This window comes from Gracilinanus agilis, chromosome 2, assembly GCF_016433145.1.
Source record: "Gracilinanus agilis isolate LMUSP501 chromosome 2, AgileGrace, whole genome shotgun sequence".
Classification (NCBI taxonomy): Eukaryota; Metazoa; Chordata; class Mammalia; order Didelphimorphia; family Didelphidae; genus Gracilinanus; species Gracilinanus agilis.
Window position 1 is genome coordinate 229,675,209 of NC_058131.1, and position 20,121 is coordinate 229,695,329.

Consider the following 20,121-nt stretch of genomic DNA (forward strand, 5'->3'; position numbering starts at 1 on the left):
CCCTTACCACTCTTCCACCTATGAGCCAATATACAGAAGTTAAGGGTTATAAAATAAAATAAAATAAAATAAAATAAAATAAAATAAAATAAAATAAAATAACTGAAGCTCCAACCCCCTCCAAAAAAAATGACAAACATTGGCTTGAAGGCTTGAAGGAAACACTGTTGGTGGGGCTTGGAACTGGTCCAGTCATTCTGAAAAGCAATTTGGAACTATGCCCTAAAAGTTATCTGAGTTGTGTTTACCCTCTGACCCAGCAAATACCCCAATGAGACCCATTTTCTTTTTTTTTTTTTTAAACCCTTACCTTCTGTCTTGGAGCCAAGGCAGAAGAGTGGTAAAGGTAGGCAATGGGGGTCAAGTGACTTGCCCAGGGTCACACAGCTGGGAAGTATCTGAGGCCAGATTTGAACCTAGGATCTCCTGTCTCTAGGACTGGCTCTCAATCCACTGAGCTACCCAGCTGCCCCCAATGAGACCCATTTTCTGAAGAGATAATCAAAGAAAGAGGGATGGGACTATAGGTATAAAAATATTTATGTGATTGGGGTGGGGTGTGGGGGACAAAGCCCAGAAGAAGATGTCTTGAGTAATCCCAATCAGCAAAATAACTGCTTTTCTAAGTTCCTCCCCTCCCCTCAGGAACACCCCGACTATTATTTGGACCCTGCCAAAACATTCCTTGGACCTGTTCTGACTTGGGCCATCCTGGCTACCTGCATTCCAACCCCTCCTGCAATCCAGTCCCTGCAGGATTCTGACTCCTTCACTTCCCCACCCCTCCCAGCTAATGAGATCAGGTCTAGCATCCTTCCATCCATCTTCTCCTGCCCTTTCCAGGAGACCCAAATCAACATTTCAAATCTGAATTCATCTTCCCATAAAAAAAGATGCTGAGGCCTCCTGCTCCTCCCCCTCTCCCCACCCAAATCCTCTTCCCTGACTTCTTTCCCAGGATTGCTTTCTCTCTCCTGACCTTTAATCATTGGGGGAGCTCATTAAGCTCTGGGGTCTTAGGGCTTTTCTCTCCCAAGAATATCAAAGCTGTAAGGGCCCTGAGAAACACCCAGTTCACAACCTTCATTTGGCAGATGAGAAAAACTGAGGCCCAGAGAGGTGGTGACTTGCCTTGCCCACGATGAGTCAGTAGCAAAACTTTTCTCCCATCTGGGCTTCCTGACTCCAAAGCCATTGTTCTTCCATTATAGGATGCTGCTTTTGCTGGTAAGGATTTAACTGGAAAGTGTAATTTCCCCCCCAACTCCCATTCCCACCAACTTGCTTAAAGCATCGTAGCCAAGGGAGCAGGACAGCAAATAGACAAAGGCAGGCATACATACCCGTAGACTTGGGGGGCTTCTCCTGGGGACTGTTCTCCTTTGCCAATCTTAAAAGAAGTTGGAAAGTGGAGAAAAGGAAAAAAAATATTTTAAGCTCTATAATGAAACAACAAAGCCAGAAATGTCCCTGCCAAGTTGAGGGTTGGTGGAGATCACTTCTATAAAGAAGCAAGGGGGGGGGGGGGGGGGGGGGCCAAGGAGATAAAATCTAGTTAGAGGAAGCAGTTCTGTTAGAGGTAGTTAAAACTTTGAAAGATTTTAGCACTCTGATCAAGGCGATGACCAACCATAGTTCCAGAGGACCTATGATAAACTATGTTCCCCACACCTCCTGACAGGAAGGGGAAGGACTCAAAATTCAGAATAAAGCATAAGCTTTTGGACAAAGTCAGGGAGGAAATTTGCTTTGCTTGACTACGTATATTTGTTATGAGTTTTCTTTCACTTTTTTATTATTGTTTAATGAGGAGAAAAGAGAAGTACGAGAGAAATAAATGCTTGTTAATTGGAATAAATAATAAAATTTATTTATTAAATTAAATAAAAATGTATTTATTAAATTTTTATTGATTTATTAAATAAATTAATAAAATAATAAAAAATTTTTAAAAGTTTAGCAGAAGGTACAGATTTGTAAGAAAATACTTTAGCAAATATAGGAGCAGTGACATGATGGAAGTCAGCACCTAGTATAATGCCTGCCACACTAATAGGTACTTAATAAATGTGTGTTGATTGAATTAACCACATGCAACTTTTAAAAGAAAGCCTCGACCTTAGAATCAGCTCTTAGTCTCCTCTCTGCCACTTACCACCTCTATGACCTTCTGCAAATCACTTAATACCACTGAGTCATCTTCCAGATTTGCAGAGGCAGGATAATTATAGCTATATGATCAGACTTCCTGCAAGGCTTTTGCAAAGATCAAATAAGATGATGCCCACTTACCAACCATTTGACCTTTAGCAAGTATGTCACGTAGTATTCCTGAGCTTGTTTCCTCATCTGTAAAATGGGGATCATTTTTCACGGTCTACCTTCCAGAGTTGTTGTAAGGCTCAAGAGTATGGAAAATGTGTCAAGAACTTTGTGGCTATAAAGCCCACGCATAAATGTTAAGCTGTTATCAGTAAGCATTTTTTTTTCACTTTTTCTTTCACTCTTTTTCACCCCTTTGCTTTCTCATATAAGAAATTCGGAATCACCGAGTCTCACATTGGAAGGGACCAGTGGTCAAATAATCTAACCACGGCCAAAAGAGAATCCTGATACAACATAGGGGACAAGAAGTCAGCCAGCCTCTTATTGAATGCTTCCAAGGACAGAGAGCTCACTGTCTCCTAAGGCAGCCCATTCCAATCTGAAATAGATCTTATTATTAGGAAGTTGTTCCTAACATCAAGTCCAAATTTGCTTCTTTGCAAACTTTCAACCCATTGCTCCTGGTTGTGCCCTCTGAAGCCAAACAGAAAAAGTGTAATCTTGTTTCTCCTCTGGCCATTTCAAGGATTTCCCAAGGACCCAGGGCTCCACTGGCCATAATGTAAACTTGGTCAAATCAAAGCTTGTCATCCAAGCAACAGAAGCTAAAGCAGTGCTAGGAGAACTCCATAAGAACCAAGATGGAGTTGAGGGTCCTTCCATGGTGTTCTTTCTTCCAAGTTCAACCATGTTTCCTGAATCAACCTTCTCTTAGTCAAAATATTCCCAGAAATTCTCCATGGAGTAGATTCCCTTCACTGCTATGAAGAAATCAGCCCTCAGTGCCCCTAGCGTGCCTGAAGGAGATATGAGTTGAAGTCTGAGGAAATCCATGAGCTACTGCCTAAGGCATTTGAATAGGAAAAGGCTGAGTTTGCATCTGACATTCACTGGCTCTGTGGCCCCACGCAGGCTATCTCAGTTCTCTGGGCCTTAGTTTCCTCATCTGTAAATTGAGGGGCTTGGATGTGATGACCTCTAAAATTTCTCCCAGCTCTCAGTCTATGATCCTGTGACTTAGGGTTAAAGCAGGACAGTTCATTCCCTACAAAAGTGTTATGTAGGTTTTCTGAAATGAACTTCCTCCTCTTGAGTGGGGAAAAAGCAAAGACTGTCCAGATGCCTAACAAATGGATTATCAGGGCCCTCCATTCCAGACCCCAGAGCTCAGGCAGATAAGGAAGGTCCAGAGAACAAAAACCCTGGATTGTCCACTCTAGACCAAGGGCACTCTCATACTAAGGGCTCCCTTGGAGATGAATGTCTCCATTTCAGCTCTGTTTCTGGTGCAATAGATTACTCAGAGTCCAATGAATTATTCAAACAAACAATCCACTTAGTAAAATATATACTCAAATATTCCCAAGTAAAAGAAGTTTAGGAAACTAAAAGCAGATAAACATCAACGGCAGTGAGGTTCCCTAAAGTCTCAGGAGCTCCTTGCCATATTTATATATTCTTCTGCCTAAAAGGGCAGGTTCAAGGTTCAGCTAGGTTCAAGATCAATTCACATAGGGGGAAAGTTAACCTCAAATCCCCCTGAGCTACACCACAGCTTCCTGGCTCAAAACAATGCCATTTGGTGTTACAGGAATATTGGAGGGGAGGGCAAGGGAGGAGGGGTGGTAACTCATGCCTCCCCAGTTCCAATGGTATCCTGACCACAACAACCAAGTTGGCTCCAGGACCAATTTGGGAATCCACGTCTGCTCCGGGTAGCCACAAAATAACCAAATCCTCGAAAGCCTTCTCTAGAGTGAACATGACCTCAACGATCTCTCTGGAACTGAACCGACTTCTTGGAGTTCCATGAATTAAAGAATGTCATGGCTTCTGGGGAGTCTCCAGCCTGGTATGAGTCCTACCAGCCTTGCATGCCCTGCACCAAAGCTGGACCACGGCACAGCTGATTTTTGTGGGATCAAGAGATGGAGCTGGGGAATTCACCATCCAAACATTGTCTTAACCTGGGCCCTTCCAAACTAGTAGCAGTGTCTGTCCACAGATCCAGAGATTACACTGCCAACTGGCTCCACCTATGTGTAAGCATGGCATTGAAGAAAACCAATTGGAACCCAAAATGTGAATGGCCTCTTTTTCTTTTCACCAGTTACCGTAATCCATAGCCCTATACTCTGGCCATATCCCATTCTTAATCTGCCTCATGTCCCAGTAGGCAGCCACCTTACTCCTACTATTGCTACTTTTCAGTAATCAGGAGCAAGATGACATGGCCACACAGAACTATAAGACCGTAGTTCTAGAATGAGAAAAAATCAAGAAGCCCTCTAATTCAACCCTCTTGTTTTACGGATGAGGAATCTGAGGTCCATGGAGCTTAACTTGCCCAAACTCACAAAGGTAGGTAAGTGTCAAAGATGGAATTGGAACCCAAACCTTATACTGTTTCTCTGATGATTTCAAACTTGGTTATTCTTTCTTACTTCTCCAATAGGTCCCTCTCAGTCTGTCTCCTTTCTTGGATCCCTTTCCTCCTTCCAATTTCCAAAAGTGGACATTCCATGACATAATCTTCTTCCCTTTACTCTGCCTTCCATAACTTTATCCCTCAGAGAGTTCATTCACTTTGCTTCAGTAGTCTGTTAGTAGACTGTTAGTCCAAAGGCAGACCCTCTTTAGATGGTCAGAATTGAGGTGGGCAGAGATATGAGAAAAGAGCATTTCAGGTAGAAATGAAGGAGCAAAAAGAAAGACAGACAATTACCCATATTAAGATAAAAGGGGGCAGCTTGGTGGTTCAGTGGATTGAAAGTCAGGCCTACAGATGGGAGGTCCTGGATTCAAATGTGACTTCAGACACTTCCTACCTGTGTGACCCTGGGCAAGTCACTTGACCCCCATTGCCTAGACCTTATCACTCTTCTGTCTTGGAACCAATGCACAGTATTGATTCTAAGATGGAAGGTTTGTTAAAAAAAATAATAATAAAATAGGAAAAGGGAAAATGCCTATAAAGGAGACAGAAAGGAAAGAGGAGGGCCCAGAGGCAACAGAGGCAAGAAAGATTAAGAAGAGTTTCAAGGAGAAGAAGACCAATCACTGTCTAGTGCTGCCAAAAAAAGTCAAGGAGAAGTCTAAAAAAGACCATTTGACTTTGCAAGTAAGTAAAAGGCTACTGATGACCTTTAAGAGAGCAGGTCCAGGGGAGTGGTGAAGATAGAAGGAGACTGCAAAGGGCCAAGAATGTGAAGGCAGCACATGGAGACTGCTCCTTACAGAAGTCTGGAAATAAATAGAAAGAAAAGGAAGATGGCAGCTCAAGAGGAAAGCAGGATGAGGGACAGGCTTCTGAGGCAAAGGAAATCTGAGCAAGTTCATAAGTAGAGGGGGAACCCTTGAGAGTTTCAAAGAAAGGGGAGAACAAGACAGGGACAGCCAAAACACACTTCAGGGAAGACCTGGGAGTCTTGTCTTGGCTCATGTCCACACTCTCACACTATCTGGACTGACTCTAGTATGGAGTAGTCAGCAGCTCCCACTCATCGGGACTTTGCTCCTCCCCTGGGAGAATAGAACTTGTCCTTGCTTATATGATGTTCCACTCAAAGGATCTAGGTTTGCTAAGGACAAAAACCACCAATGATATCAAGGAGGAAGGTGATAAGCTCACCTAGCTTAAGACCCCAGTGTTCCAGACTTGTGATAAAGCAAAGACCCTCCACCCCAGGAGTTCTTAACATTTTGTTATCCTAACTTAGACCCTTTTAACAATCTGAAAAAACCTCTGGACCTTTTCTCAGAATGTTTTTAAATGCATAAAATAAAATTCATAGAATTGCTAAGGAAACCAACTATACTGAAATACGATTATAAAAATATTTTTAAAGACAAATTTAGAGATCTCATTATAAGAATTCATGTTTTAGACCATCAACTGGGGAACCCTGGTCCCTGCTAGCTCTAACAATCTCTGAATCTTTAAATTCCAATGAAGGGCCTAGAGGGGCTTACCTTTTTCCAGGGACCTCTTGGACAGTGAAGACATCTTGACCTGAAGGCAGGGGAGTAGGATTGCTAGTAAGAGCTGGCAACGTTACTGACTTGGTCTCTGTTGGCTGCCCAGCCTTCAGGATGGGAGGAATCAGAGAACCTCCCAGAGATCGCCTCATCTTCTCATCCTTGCAATGCAGGTACTGAAGGGATATCTGCACCTGGAAACAGTACCAGAAGAGGGAGTTAAAGTCCAGCTATTCCTTCTCATTTAGATACTTGAAAAGATTTGCAGTTTTTTTGATGGTGTGGATGCAGAGTACAACTCCTCCAGTCTTGGAATTTGGTCATCGTGAGGTGGTGAGGCCAAAAAAAAATCCTATCCTTCCCCGGATGGCCAATTTTCTGATGATGAGTCTTTTCAAGCTGAGCTAAGCTAATCACCAGGCCTTCACTTATATTGAAGGCTTTCCAGCCTGGAAAGACCTGTCAGGGGTTGGCCTCAGCTCTAGTCTTTGAGAGCCCAGGGTTGCCCCCACATCATGTTGGGGCGTGACAGGGAGATTTAGATGGAGAAAATCCCATAGAGAAACATGAAGTTTAGGACACTAATGTCCCAAGGAACATCATCCCTGCCCCATCCTGTGGCTGCTCTGGGTAAATAATTATCAAAACACACATTGACATCGGTGCCTGATGAGGCAGGATCATCCTTTGTGGCAGGATCAATTTCCTTTGTGGCCATCTCAAAACCACCCTATTTCCTAATTTCTTCAATTTGTAAAATTCTCAAACCAAATTCCACTTCCTTCTTTCTTCTTATTTCAAAGAATTATAGAATTTTGAACCTGAGAAAGCCAAAGAGACAGTGATCTTAACCATGTTCCTATGAAAATGACCTTGGGCAAGACACATTATTAATATTATTAGTTTACTAATAATAATAATAATAATAATAGCTGCTAAATTTCACATAGGACTTTAAAGTTCACAAAACACTTGACATCATCCTTATCATCCTCCTACTCTTCCTCTTCTTCTCATCATCTTCTTTCTCATTCTAATATTCCTTCTCCCCATCACCATCATCATAGCTAGCATTTAAATAATACTTTAAGGTTTGCAAAGTGACTTACATATTTTTTCTCACTTGTTCTTTACAACAACCCATAAAGTAACTACTACTATTATTGCCATTTTGCAGGTGAGAAGACTGAGACCTAAGGAGGTAAAGCGATATGCCCAAGGTATTCTAGCCAGTACGTGTCTGAGATAGAATCCAAACCTCAATCTTTTGGACTTTAGGTCCAGCACTCTGATCTCCTACTTCATGCTGCCCATTACTTTATTTCTTTGGCCCTTAGTTTCCTCATTGGCAAAATGAGGGGATTAGACTTAATGGACTATAAAGTCTCCAGTCAACCCTAAATCTAAACTCCTATCCTAACCTCATCCCTAAGGGCATCCTTATTTTCCCATTGCTGAACTATGTCTTTCATAGACCCACGAAAATTTGACCCAAGATGGGCATCCATTGGTCAATCAACAAGCCTTAGTTAAGTGTCTACATGGAAACTTTAGGAACAACGGCCATTTCATGCCTTTCTCTTTGATAAAAATGACTACTACTACATGTCTTCCCTTTTGGAAAGCACATTTGTAATAGAGAAAGTCTAGTTCAGGCAGTTATTTTTATTCCTGACAAACATTTTTCAGTTCAACCCTTAAGCCTAGATGCAAAGTGATTTAGCCAAGTTGCATGGCCAGTTGGTCCTAGATAGACTTAGAAGTAGAACCCAGGAGTCCTGACTCCCAGTCAAGTGCTCTTCCTTCTAGTCACCTAGAAGTCTGCCTTGTTCTTAAATTTGGGTCTTCTGTTACTGCACTATGATAAATAATAAGTATGAAAAATGTAAATAAAGATAGGAAGGCATATGAGAAATGAGTTAGAGCAAACTAATTATATATCACAATATTAAAATATGATAAGTACATGAAAGAAAAAATATAAGGGTCCCCAGGAGGATATATGATGCTACTGTTAAGACATTAGAGTTTATATATATGCATATATATATGTATTTTTTCATCTTAGCAAACTATAAGTCATTTGGAATTTATAGTTTTATGTATGATTTTGGTTTTTATATTGCTTGATTTCACTATAGTTATTAATTTTATAATATTTTATAAACAAACTTGGACCTTATAGAAAAGAGGAACTACAACCTCTTTGGATGTACTTTCCTAGAACGTCAAGCCCAGTCCCCACATACATATTATTTCAGAAAAATAGCCTATTCCTGGTCTGTGAGAATACAGCACAGTAAAAAGAGGGCTGATACTGATAAGATCAAAGCACAGCCCAAGGTCAGGCTGGGACCAATGAATACGAAGAAGGTTGCAAGGTAGGGGCCAGACCAAGGACAGATGCAACAGCTAGAATCTCTCCCCAGAAAGGCAAGTGGTGCCAACAAAGGCTTTGCCATCAAGTACTACCTCTTAATAGGGGTGGTCACAAGTTGGGGGTGCAGCCCCATCCTGGCTGAAGTACTCCTGCCAATATCCTCAGAGCAGACAATCAATCAATCAACAAACCACTTAACTGTGTGTATGTTCTGCTAAATGGTAGGAATTCAAAGACAAAAATGAAACAATGCCCGAGCATCTTAAAGTCTATCAGAAACAATACTTACATAGGTAAGTATACTTAAGTGCCTCTGAATGAACTTGATTTTCTTAGGACTTTGGAGTAACTGAGATCCAATTGATGTCCTAGGGTTTAGATAAATGGGATGTGTAATGGGGTTCTTAACCAGGTTCTGACCCCTTCTTTCTCTTATATTTATTCAATTTAAGTCTTGCCATCTTCCTGTCCAGTACCATCATCATGCTATCTTCTCTGGGCTTTAGTCATCTCCTCTGAAAAATGAGGGGATTAGGCATGATAGCCTCTAATGTCTCTAATCTTTATTTTACATTAATTTATATTTTATTTATTTATAAAATTAAATTAAAATTTTAATCCCTAAATCTAAATTCCTATGGATTACCTAATGGTCATCCCCAAATCTAATGTCCTATGAATGGATTACCTCATCCGCAAGGAAATCCTCACTTTCAGGTTTCTGAACTATGCCTTACATTAGTGATTCCCAAAGTGGGTGCCACCGCCCCCTGGTGGGTGCTGCAGCGATCCAGGAGAGTGGTGATGGCCACAGATGCATTTATCTTTCTTATTAATTGCTATTAAAATTTTTTAAAAATTAATTTCCAGGGGGCGCTAAGTAATATTTTTTCTGGAAAGGGGGCAGTAGGCCAAAAAAGTTTGGGAACCACTGCCTTACATGGTCCCATAAAAGCTGGGCCCAAGGTGGGCATCTTACATTTAATTAAATGCCTTTATGGAAACTTTAGGAAGAACAGCTTACTTTATACCATTCTCTACAATAAGCATGACCACTACATGTCTTCCTTTGCCAAAAAAAAAAAAAAATACATTTGTATTAGACAAGGTCTAGCTCAAACAGAGTTTTTCTGATTCCCAACAAACATTTTTCAAATTTGGTGAGGCACAAATGGTAGATAGCCCTAGCATCCAAAATGATGAAATCTTTCTCCTTTGAGATCGAACTCTAAAATATCTTACTGTGCAACCCTAGGCAAGTCACTTGACCCCCACTGCCTACCCTTACCACTCTTCTGCCTTGGAACCAATACACAGTATTGATTCTAAGGTGGAAGATAAGGGTTTAAAAAATAAATAAATGGAATATCTTAGCCTTTAAATTGACCTCAAGTGCTTCCATAAGCCCACATTGGTCATGCTTTGAATTTAAATATGGCAGAAGACAGGTAGAACAGATAAGTAAAAAATTCGCCCTCCCACTTGATATGGACCAAAAACGAACACCTTTTGTCAAAGCTTTCCATACATGTTACCTGTCAAGGCTCAAGTGCTACTTCCCTCGAAAACTCTTTTCTGATAAAAACAATTGTTGATTCCCCTGCACTTTTCAAAATACTCTATATTGATCTCCTGTGTATCTGAAAGTGTGTTGTATGTTCCCAGTGAAAAGCGAGCTTCAGGAATTGATGCAGAGTGAAAGGAGCAGAACCAGAAGAACATTGTATAAAGAGACTGATACACTGTGGTACAATCGAATGTAATGGACTTCTGTACTAGCAGCAATGCAATGACCCAGGACAATGCTGAGGGACTTATGGGAAAGAACACTACCCACATTCAGAGGAAGAACTGCAGGAGAGGAAACAGAAGAAAAACAACTGCTTGAACACATGGGTTGATGCAGACATGATTTGGAAAGTAAACTCTAAATGAACACACTAGCACAACTATTGATAATATGGAAATAGGTCTTGATCAATGACAAATAAGAAACCAGTGGAAATGCATGTCAGAGGGGAGAGTGTTGGAGGAAAGAGAGCAAGAACATGAATCATGTAACCATAGAAAACTTTTTTCTAAAAAAAAAGAGAATTTAAGAAAAGAAAAAAAAGGAAAGTAAACTTCTTTTAGAGCAGACTATCTCACTTTGACACCTATATCCCTAGAGCATAGCATATTGCCTAGCAGACTGTAGCTGTCTAATAAATGCATATTGTGTGATCAATTGACAATAAGTCACATGATAATGAAAAAATTCCATATTTTATAAAAATAAATGTCATATTTATATGGATGGGTAGAGAGAAAGAACAGCTATTATTCTATGAAGAAATGAATAGATGTTGCAAACTTGGAATGATAGATCCTACATTACCTCTTGGGCAGCTGGAGTTGCCTCTGGCTGGCCCTTGCTACTCTCCAGTGGGCCTGAGCCATTCTCCAAGGATCCTTTGGTCTCTGGGGTGGTGGGGATGCTCTGGATGGGAGGCATTGGCCTGGAAGCCATTGGTGGTCTCTGAGAGCTGGAGCGGGGAATGGCACTCTTCAGGGAAGGACCCTTAGAACCTCCTCCAGGATCTAAGAAGGCTGCAGTGGGAAACGAGAGGAAATCTCAGAGGTGACAACAAGCACATATACACGATAAACAGAGAGTACAAAAGGAAGGTCCCCACAGCAGGAAGGAGAGACCACTTTCCTGGGGAAGACATAACAGTGAGGAAGAAAGAACAGAGGACACTCACACCTAGCATGGTCAGCACCAAAAAGAAGTCCCTGGATTTGGAAAGGTCCTTTCCTCCAAAGAACTAAGGCCTTTTATTTACATCAGCACTGTGGTTTAAATAAAAGAGGGATGGATTTGGAGACAGAAGATTTGGGTTTGAATATTAACTATGAAGTGACCATCGACAGGTAATTTAATCTCTCTGGGCCTCAGTTTCTTCTTCTATGTAATAAGAACATTGAATTAAGCGATCTCTAAAAATCTTAAGTTCCTATCATCCCTGGGCTCTACTCACTTTGTTACTTCCCTAGAATTCTAGCCAGGCTTAAGTCAGGACCAGACACTTGAGTTAGGGCCCCCTAGTTACTGTAATCAATCAGTGTGACATTTATGGGGGAAAAGAAACAGAGTTCCTATACAACCAACCCCCTCTGCCTGCTGTTGCTCTTTCCAGATCCCGGCATTCCTCTGGTATTATAAGGTCTGCCAGACAAAGTGTCCCCTGTCCTTGAAGTGTCCTCTGTTTTCCTCTCCTTGTTGGGTTTATCTTCCCCAGGAAGGCCCTAAAGACTTTGACTTCAAGCTATTGGAATTTAAAGAGACTCTAGAGACCATCAAACCCTACTCCTCGTCCCTCTTTTTATAGATAAAGTAGCTGAGGCTCAGAGAAGGGAAATAAGTTGTCCAAGCTCACACAGTGGCAAGGCTAGGACTAAAACCTGTTTTTTCTGATTGGTGGTCTCCATCCTTTCTGGAGCAGAACCCCTGGGCTCACCTCGGGGAGAAGCAGGCAGCCCCTCAGAGAGCCTCCTCTTCTTTAACTTGTCTTTGATTTGGGTGGTCTCCAAGGCTGCACTGTTGGCCTCCATCTCCCGGATGGTTGCAGGCAGGAGAGGGTGAGGCCTTGGAGAGACATCCTCCACATTCCTTGCATGACCATTCCTGGATGGCCAACCCTTTGAGGCAAGACTGGTCTTGAGGCTGGTCAGGTCCCCATTTCTGACCCACAGTTGGGACTGCTTCTCCTTCTGGACTTTGAGCATGGGCTTGGGGGAAGCTATGGACAGACAGAGGAAGAGGACTGAGTTGTCTTAGCTCCAGCCCAGTGAAGTATCAAGAGACAAACAAATGCTTCTGCCTACTGCTGCAGAACTGAGAGGATCATCCAGGACCAGGAGAACATGGTGCACAGTAACAGCAATATTGTGGGATGATCAACTGTGACAGGCTTAGCTCCTCTCAGCAATGCAATGATCTGGGACAATTCTGAGGGACCTATGAAAAAGAATGCTCTCCACAGCTCCAGAGAAAGAACTGTTGGAGGCAGAATGCAGATCAAAGTATACTATCTTCTGCATTAGTTTATTCGGGTTTTTATTTGGGGTTTGGGGTTTTATGTGAGTATTCTCTTACATAAATGAATAATATGGAAATAGGTTATGCTTGATAATACCTGTATAACCCAGATCCAAATGCTTACCATCTCCAAGAAAGGAGAGGAAAAGAAGGGAGGGAGACAATTTGGATCGCATAACTTGAGAAAACTTATGTGGAAAATTGTTATTCTGTGTAATTGGTAAAATAAAATATCTTTACAAAAAAAATGAAGATCATCTAAAAATGACCCCTAGAGACCCCTAGAAGGCAGTCTGGATGTAGAACGGAGAATAAAAAAAAGATTTAAAATATCATATATATATATATATACATATATATATACACACAGACACACACACATATATATGGACACATGTATGCATATGTACAAATATACACATGCATAGTAACTACAACAATGTAAACTGTAATTAGTCATTTAAAAAAAAAGAAACCAAATTCTATGCTAGGTGGCTCAGGGGAATGAGAGTCAGGCCCAGAGATGGGAGGTCCTGGGTTCAAATCTGGTCTTAGATACTTTCTAGCTGTGTGACCCTGGGCAAGTCACTTAACCTTCACTTCCTTGCCCTTACCACTCTTCTGCCTTGGAACCAATACATTGTATTGATTCTAAGACAGAAGGTAAGGGTTTTAAAAAACTATAATTACCAAGCTTGGCCTCACAAGAGAAATCAGAAAATGTGCCTCCCTCCCTTCTTGGCAGGGGTCATCATCTATGGGCATGGAACACTGTATACACTGCTAGCCTTGATCATGTCTTCCTTAGTTTTAATGAACAGCTTTATCCTCCCTCTTTCATTTTAAATCTTCATCACAAGGGATAGCGTTCTAGGTAGGGAAGGGAGAAGGATAATAAGAACAGCTGGCCCTTATATAGTCCTTTAAGGTTTGCAAAGCGCTTTACAAATGTTATCTCATTTCATCCCCATAAACACCCCTTGGAGGTAGGTGCTATTATTCTCTTCTTTTACAAATGAGGAAACTGAGGCACACAGCGGTTAAGCAATATACCCAGGATCACACAACTAGTGTCTGAGGCTGGATTTGAACTCAGATCTTCCTGACTCCAGTATGGAACCCCTTAGCTGTCTCATAGATTCATAAATGGAAGTGATTGAGAAACAAAAGCCATCCATAAAATTCTTAGATGCTTAAAGAAGGCCGTCCCACACATACTCAAAAATGCATTCACTTGCTCAGCCTCCATGCCTGGTCTAAATTAGACCTAACTCTTAACGGGCACGTGGCTTCATTTTTCAAAACAGCTATCAAGAAACCCTTTGAAACCATGATATTTTTAATGTTATCACTCTATAGTCATTTTGTTTCTTACAGTAAGCAGGAGCCAGAAGGAAAGCCTAGGATGTGGGAGCCAGAGAACAGAGAACAATGATGACTGCCGGCTGCATGCATGACTATTAGGCGCGCGTAGGAATGTGCACATCCCTCCAGCGGCCAGCAGGGGTCCCTCCGGAGGTGCTTGGACACGAATAACATCTACAGGGATTCTAAATGCATTTATTATACACATCCAAAGGGGGCGCAGACACGCATTCTCTTCACGGACCCAGATAACATTTTCTTTCGCTCTAATTCTCTACCACGGAGATCGCCCGGCCCTCACCCTCTCCTGTCCATCGGCTTCCATAGTCCTGCAGGCTGGAGCTGATGTTTCTAGTAGAGCCGTGGAAAGTTCGGAACCCAGAGCTGGCACTGGTTCGGGGGACGCTGCCGCAGTATATGGCCACAGGAGCCCGGAACTTGGCTGGAAACAGAAACAAGGAGCGCGGGTTTGAGCGCCTCTCGGGAGAGTAACTCTAGGAGGAGAAATGGAGAGGGCTGGCACCGCCCCCACTGGGCACGGGGCCGGGGCTCAGGCTCCACTCCGAAAGCCAGACCCAATTCCCTAGCAGCTATGAGGAGAATCCGAGAGGGAACCCTCTGCCGATCCACTGCTGAAGCCAGGCGAAGGAGCCTGGAACCCGGGGAAGGCATATCCCGTAGATGAAATTTGTCTTGATTTGTTCTCGGTTTTGTATGCCCTTGTTCGTGTCCTTGTTGTCGCTTCCTCGCTCTAAAAATATAAGCTTCGAAGAGCAAGGACAGGTTCCATTTTTTCTTTGCATGTGCCAGCTCCTAGCATAGTGATTGGGCCATTGTATACGCTTAATAAATGTTTGTTGATTGATAAATATCTTTGATTCAGCCTTCTGTATCAAAATGTTTTACCCCCTGCATCAGAGCCCCTCCCCATCTTCTAGGTCTCCATGCCCGTCCTCCAACACCAACGGGTGCTAGAGTTGTAAATGAACTGGGAGATCCTCTTGGGCAATAATAACAGCTGGTGTTTAGAGAGTCCTTTAAGGTTTGCAAAGTGCTTTACAAATGTTATCTCATTTACTACTCCAGACACCTCTTAAGAGATAGGTGTTATTATTCTCTTTTTTACAAAGGAGCCTCTAAGTCCCAGAGAGCCTAAAGACTTGCTCCGGGTCACAGAGCTCATAGATGGCTCCACACCAACAGTGCCCCTGACTTCTAGGCAGTGCCCTTTCCTGGATACTATTCAGCCTCTGACACTCTATTGTTGTATGGGAAGAAAGAGACACTTGGCACAAGCTGAGGCCTTACCCTGGCACCCAACCTCCCCTGACTCGAGGGGAGGAGGCAGAGCCCTTATTGTCCTGGACTCTGGAAGATTCAAAGATTATTCCAGGACCAAGTTCCCATCCCTTAGAATTAATTCCCTGCCAGTGATGGGCAAACTATTCCCTAAGGACCAGATCCAGGCCTTAGTTTGCCCATCACTGCCTTAAGTAATTCCTAAATCACTACATCTGCATGTGGTGGCTTAGCGATTAGGGAATTGCTTAAGGCAGTGATGGGCAAACTAAGGCCTGGATCTGGCCCTCGGAATAGTTTGCCCATCACTGCCTGAACCCATAAACCAGGCTAAGGAGGGGTCCTCTGGAGCAGCTTTAGCTCATGAGAGCAGGGGCTCAGGTACCAAGGCAGCACTCCCAGACTACCTCTTGGGGTAAGCTTTCTGTGAGAGGGTGGGGGACAGCCCCCCCAAACCCTCACCAATTTGTTACCTGTAGTGAAGTCATCATGTGTGGCCATGTCTCGGGGAGCACGGGTCTCTAGGAAGGCCTCTTGGCCGGCAGGAACTACTCACTAGGCATCTGGCCACCAGGACCTGGATGGTCACCAAGGTGTGACATCTGGTGGCCTAAACTGGTGAGAAGAAAATATCCTGCTTAGATAAGAAGAGGCAAAGCTCTCCTAGGAATGGGCCCTGGCTAGCCCTGCATGGGTCAGCTCCACTGTGCCCAGGGACCTGTGGACCAATCTTCTACCAGTGGCTGGGGCAAGAAAAAGAGCGCCTGTGTGTGAAGCAAGTTCAGCTCCAAAACGCTGGACATCTTCTCCCTTTCCAGAGAGTTTTTCAAAGCTCTATGACTCCAAATCTGATTTAAGCGGGAAAGAATAGCTCAAGTTCTGTAGATAAATCAACCCAGGCAGTTTTCAGCCCTCTGGCATTGGCCAGGTCCGCCAGAGGCCTTTGCCACGATAATGGGGCTCCCCACTTCTGATACTGAGTTATGAGCTCTCTCTTAGTTATTCAACTGCCCCACATAGCCCTCACCTCTAAAAGTAGCCATCATCTGCCATGTGCAAAAAGAAAAAAAGGGGGGAAGGGAGAGTCACTTCAATATACAAATCCAATTTAGCAATTTAAATCAAAAAGTATTTATTCTGTACCTGGTCCTGTGCAACCAAGACCAAAATGAAACAGTCCCTCAGCCCAAGCTCGCATTCTCCTAGGGGAAAACAAAATGAATATAGATGAGAAAATGTGAAATATCTGCAAAACAAAAACAAAACCATTTCAAGGGAAGAAAAGGTGATGGTGGAACACCAATAAGTAGGAGAGCTCATAAAGGTCTCCTGTAAAAGGGAGGACTCTGGATAAACCTTGAAGGAAGCTCAGGAATTTCAAGGTGTAGAAAGGAGAAGGGAGAGTACTCTAGGAATGGGGTGGGGTGTTGTGGTGGGGGAACCTGGCTTTGACAAGACACACAAAGGGGAAATGAAATCTCATAAGGAGGCCAGCAAGGCTAGAATGTAGAGCAGTGGGAAGGGAGGTGAAGGGAACGAGTATTTATTAAGCATCTACTATGTGCCAGGCACCGAGCAAAGTGCTTTACAAATATCCTGTTATTTCAGGGGATGATGATATGCAATCAATCTGGAAAGACGAGTTGGAATCAGTCTGTGAGGAACACTGACACCATCAGCATTTGCTAGGAAGTTTAACCCACATTAATCACCCATCAAAATGAGAATCAGAGTTTAGAAACTGCCAGTGAATATTTGCTCTCCATGCTAAAGATGCTGAGAGATGTGAGAACCTAGGGCAGTACTGCCTCATACATACCACAAACTTGGAAGGCAAATGGTTAAGCATTTATGAAGAATATCGCCTCATAAAAAAAATGAGTCTAGAGTAAGAAACAAATTTAAAGGAAGCTTAGAAAGAGATTCAATTGAGTCAGTTCATTCCAGGAACATTTATGGATAAAACTAGAAGTACAATGAACAGACAAAAACTGGAAAAGATTTGTAAAGATTTCAGTAACAAATTTACTTTTCCATCAAAAAATGTATCGAGCCAACCACAAATCCAAAGGGTTTGTGACTGACGAAGTGTGCTATCTACCTCCAGATAGGGTAGGTGCAGAGCAAAGGTTGAAATAGAAAATTCTTTTTTTGGTAGGAGGGAGGGCATAGCCAATGTAAAGGTTTGTTTTGTTCAACTGTGCGTGTTTTTCTTGTCTTCTCAATGAATTGGGGAGGGAAGGAGAAAGGAAAAGAATTCAGAACTGAAAAAATCAAGTTGAATTTTTTAAAAAAGATATATGTGGCAGGGAGAGTGAGATGCTGGTGCAGCTGGGTGGCTCAGTGGATTGTAAGCCAAGCCTAAAGATGAGAGTCTTGAGTTCAGATCTGGTCTTGGACACTTCCCAGGTTTGTGACCCTGGGCAAGTCACTGAACCCCCATTACCTAGCCCTTACTCTTGCTCTTCTGCCTTGGAACCAATATACAGTATAGATTCTAAGACAGAAGATAAGGGTTTAAATAAAAAGGTATTTAAGAATATTATTAACTAGTAACCCTAATGTTATCTTCTCCATATCTATAAAATTTTTATGAGAAACTCTTCACACAGATATTGGAGACATACAGGCAGGTTTTTCACAGTCCATAATCAGGAGCAAGTCACATTTACATTTTATATTCTTTAGCAATGACACAACTGATAAAAAAAAAAGTTTGCAGAATACTAGATTCCACTAGGTTTATTGGTTGTTGACTCTAAAAAACTCATTTGATTCAGTAGAACAAAACATGGCCTTAAGAGCTCTTCTCCAGTAAAGTGTCTCCTGGGCCTATGTCAATCATGCAAGATGGCATGAAAAATATAAATAAGGTAACTCAATTTTCTGAATATTCATTTCAAGAAAGACATAAAATAGCAAGGCGAATGCTCACCCAAAGATGTTGGCTGTTGTCATGGAGGATGCTCAATACAAAATCTAGATGAAAGAAGAATTATCTGTAAGGGGTGACGTCCTCCAGGTGCTCCGGTGTGTGGCTGACATCGTGCTGATTGCATCCAGCTTCAGAACTCAGCAGAGCTTCCTGGAAGAGATCCATAAGCACTTGATAGTCTGGCTTAGCTACAGAAGAAAACCCAGTGGATGAAGAAGGCTTAGGGTCCCCGAGATGATATGTAGCTGGATATGCAACCTACAGGATTGATCAATCGTTAACAGAATTTCCAGCTGTAAGGGGCTTTAGAGGTCATCTTGTCTCCTGTGGGACTGTCTTGGAGAGGAAATGCACAAAAAAGCAAGAGAATCAGGACCACTGACTTACAGAGCAGGAAAGGGCCATCTGACCTATCCCTCTCATTTTACAGATGCGAAAACTGAGGGCCAGAGAATGGAAATGAAGTAAACTGTGGAAAGGGATCTGCATTCAAATTCTGCTATGTAATACTTGTGTATTGGCAGCATCGCTAACATGCACACGCGCGCACGCACACACACACACACACACACACACACACACACACACACACACACACACCCTTCAGAAGAGCAACTGAGAGGATCGTTAATTGTTTTTTAATATCACCTGCAATTTATTTTTTTTCTCTCCCCTCTTCATTTTATTCCTCCTCCCTCTGACTCCTCTTCTCCTTTGTCTCTTTTTTCTCCTTCTGAGACTCTCTGTCACCTTCCCCCCTGCTCAGCCCAGGCCTATGCCCAATATCTCCACTTCTTTGTCTTCCACATATCCCAAGACTTGGGTGTCCCACTTCCTCCCTCTTTTCCAGTATTCACTCTTCTCTCTGCTCCTCTCCTCCCAGGAATCCTGATGGACAGGCCCTTATTGTCTCAAAGATGGGAGCCCTAAGATTGATGGCAGCCTATTTACACAGAGCCCCACTGAGGTTCACTTTCACCTCAAAGATTGCCCTCTGAATGCAATATGGTGGAGGGTCATAGGATGCTGATAAAGGCATCTTCAAGATCATTCAGACCAACTCCTTCATTCTGCACATGAGGAATCTGAGATCCAGAGAAGGGAAATGACTTATCTAGGGCCACAAAGAGAATAAGGAATAGAGTAACTCCAGCAAATCCCCAAAATAGAATGTTACTCAAGTCTTCTGAATATAACCCCACAGTTCTTTCAACCACTTGGAATATGGATCAGTACTGTTAGAAAACTCCAGGACACTGAACCCAGGACACTCCCTCTATCAATGCAAGATCAGGTGTGCCTCGTGACCTTAAAGTTGTCTAGGATACTCAAAGGTGCCTTGCCCAGGTTTTCTTGGCTCCAAGGCTGGATCCCAAACACCACCTCAGGCTGCCTCTTCTTCCAGCTGTACTACACAACCATTCCCTGATACCTTCTTCCTACTCCTGTTTGAGCCCCCAAAAAAATCCAAGTTTGGGGTTTTTTGTGCCCTCCCAGAGACCAGGAGAATGTCTTTCAAGGCTTAAAGAATGGCAATATCAGACACTAAATGAATTTCTGCTGAGTTTCCAGGAAGATAAGGTCTACTAGTGGAAGGAAGGAAGAAAGGAAAGAACAAATAAACGAACAAAATGAGCAATGATTAAGTACCCACTACAGTCCAGGCACATGCTAAGTGCTTTACATATAGTATCTCATGTGATCCTAACAAAAACTCTGTAATATGGTAGGTACTATTATGATCCCCATTTTACAGAT

The 20,121-nt window shown here is 42.6% G+C and overlaps 1 protein-coding gene across 1 annotated transcript in view; it reads right to left on the reverse strand.

The window, feature by feature from the left end:
* Window positions 1-14,801, reverse strand: part of TOGARAM2 (TOG array regulator of axonemal microtubules 2) — an 81,463-nt gene extending 66,662 nt beyond the window's left edge. Inside the window, exons 1-6 of the mRNA XM_044659596.1 lie at window positions 14,669-14,801; window positions 14,431-14,571; window positions 12,184-12,465; window positions 11,061-11,272; window positions 6,298-6,497; window positions 1,344-1,390 (exon numbers count right to left, since the gene is read on the reverse strand). Coding sequence (XP_044515531.1) covers window positions 1,344-1,390; window positions 6,298-6,497; window positions 11,061-11,272; window positions 12,184-12,465; window positions 14,431-14,571; window positions 14,669-14,801 — 1,015 coding nt within the window. The remainder of the gene's footprint in view (window positions 1-1,343; window positions 1,391-6,297; window positions 6,498-11,060; window positions 11,273-12,183; window positions 12,466-14,430; window positions 14,572-14,668) is intronic.
* Window positions 14,802-20,121: the final 5,320 nt, after the last annotated feature.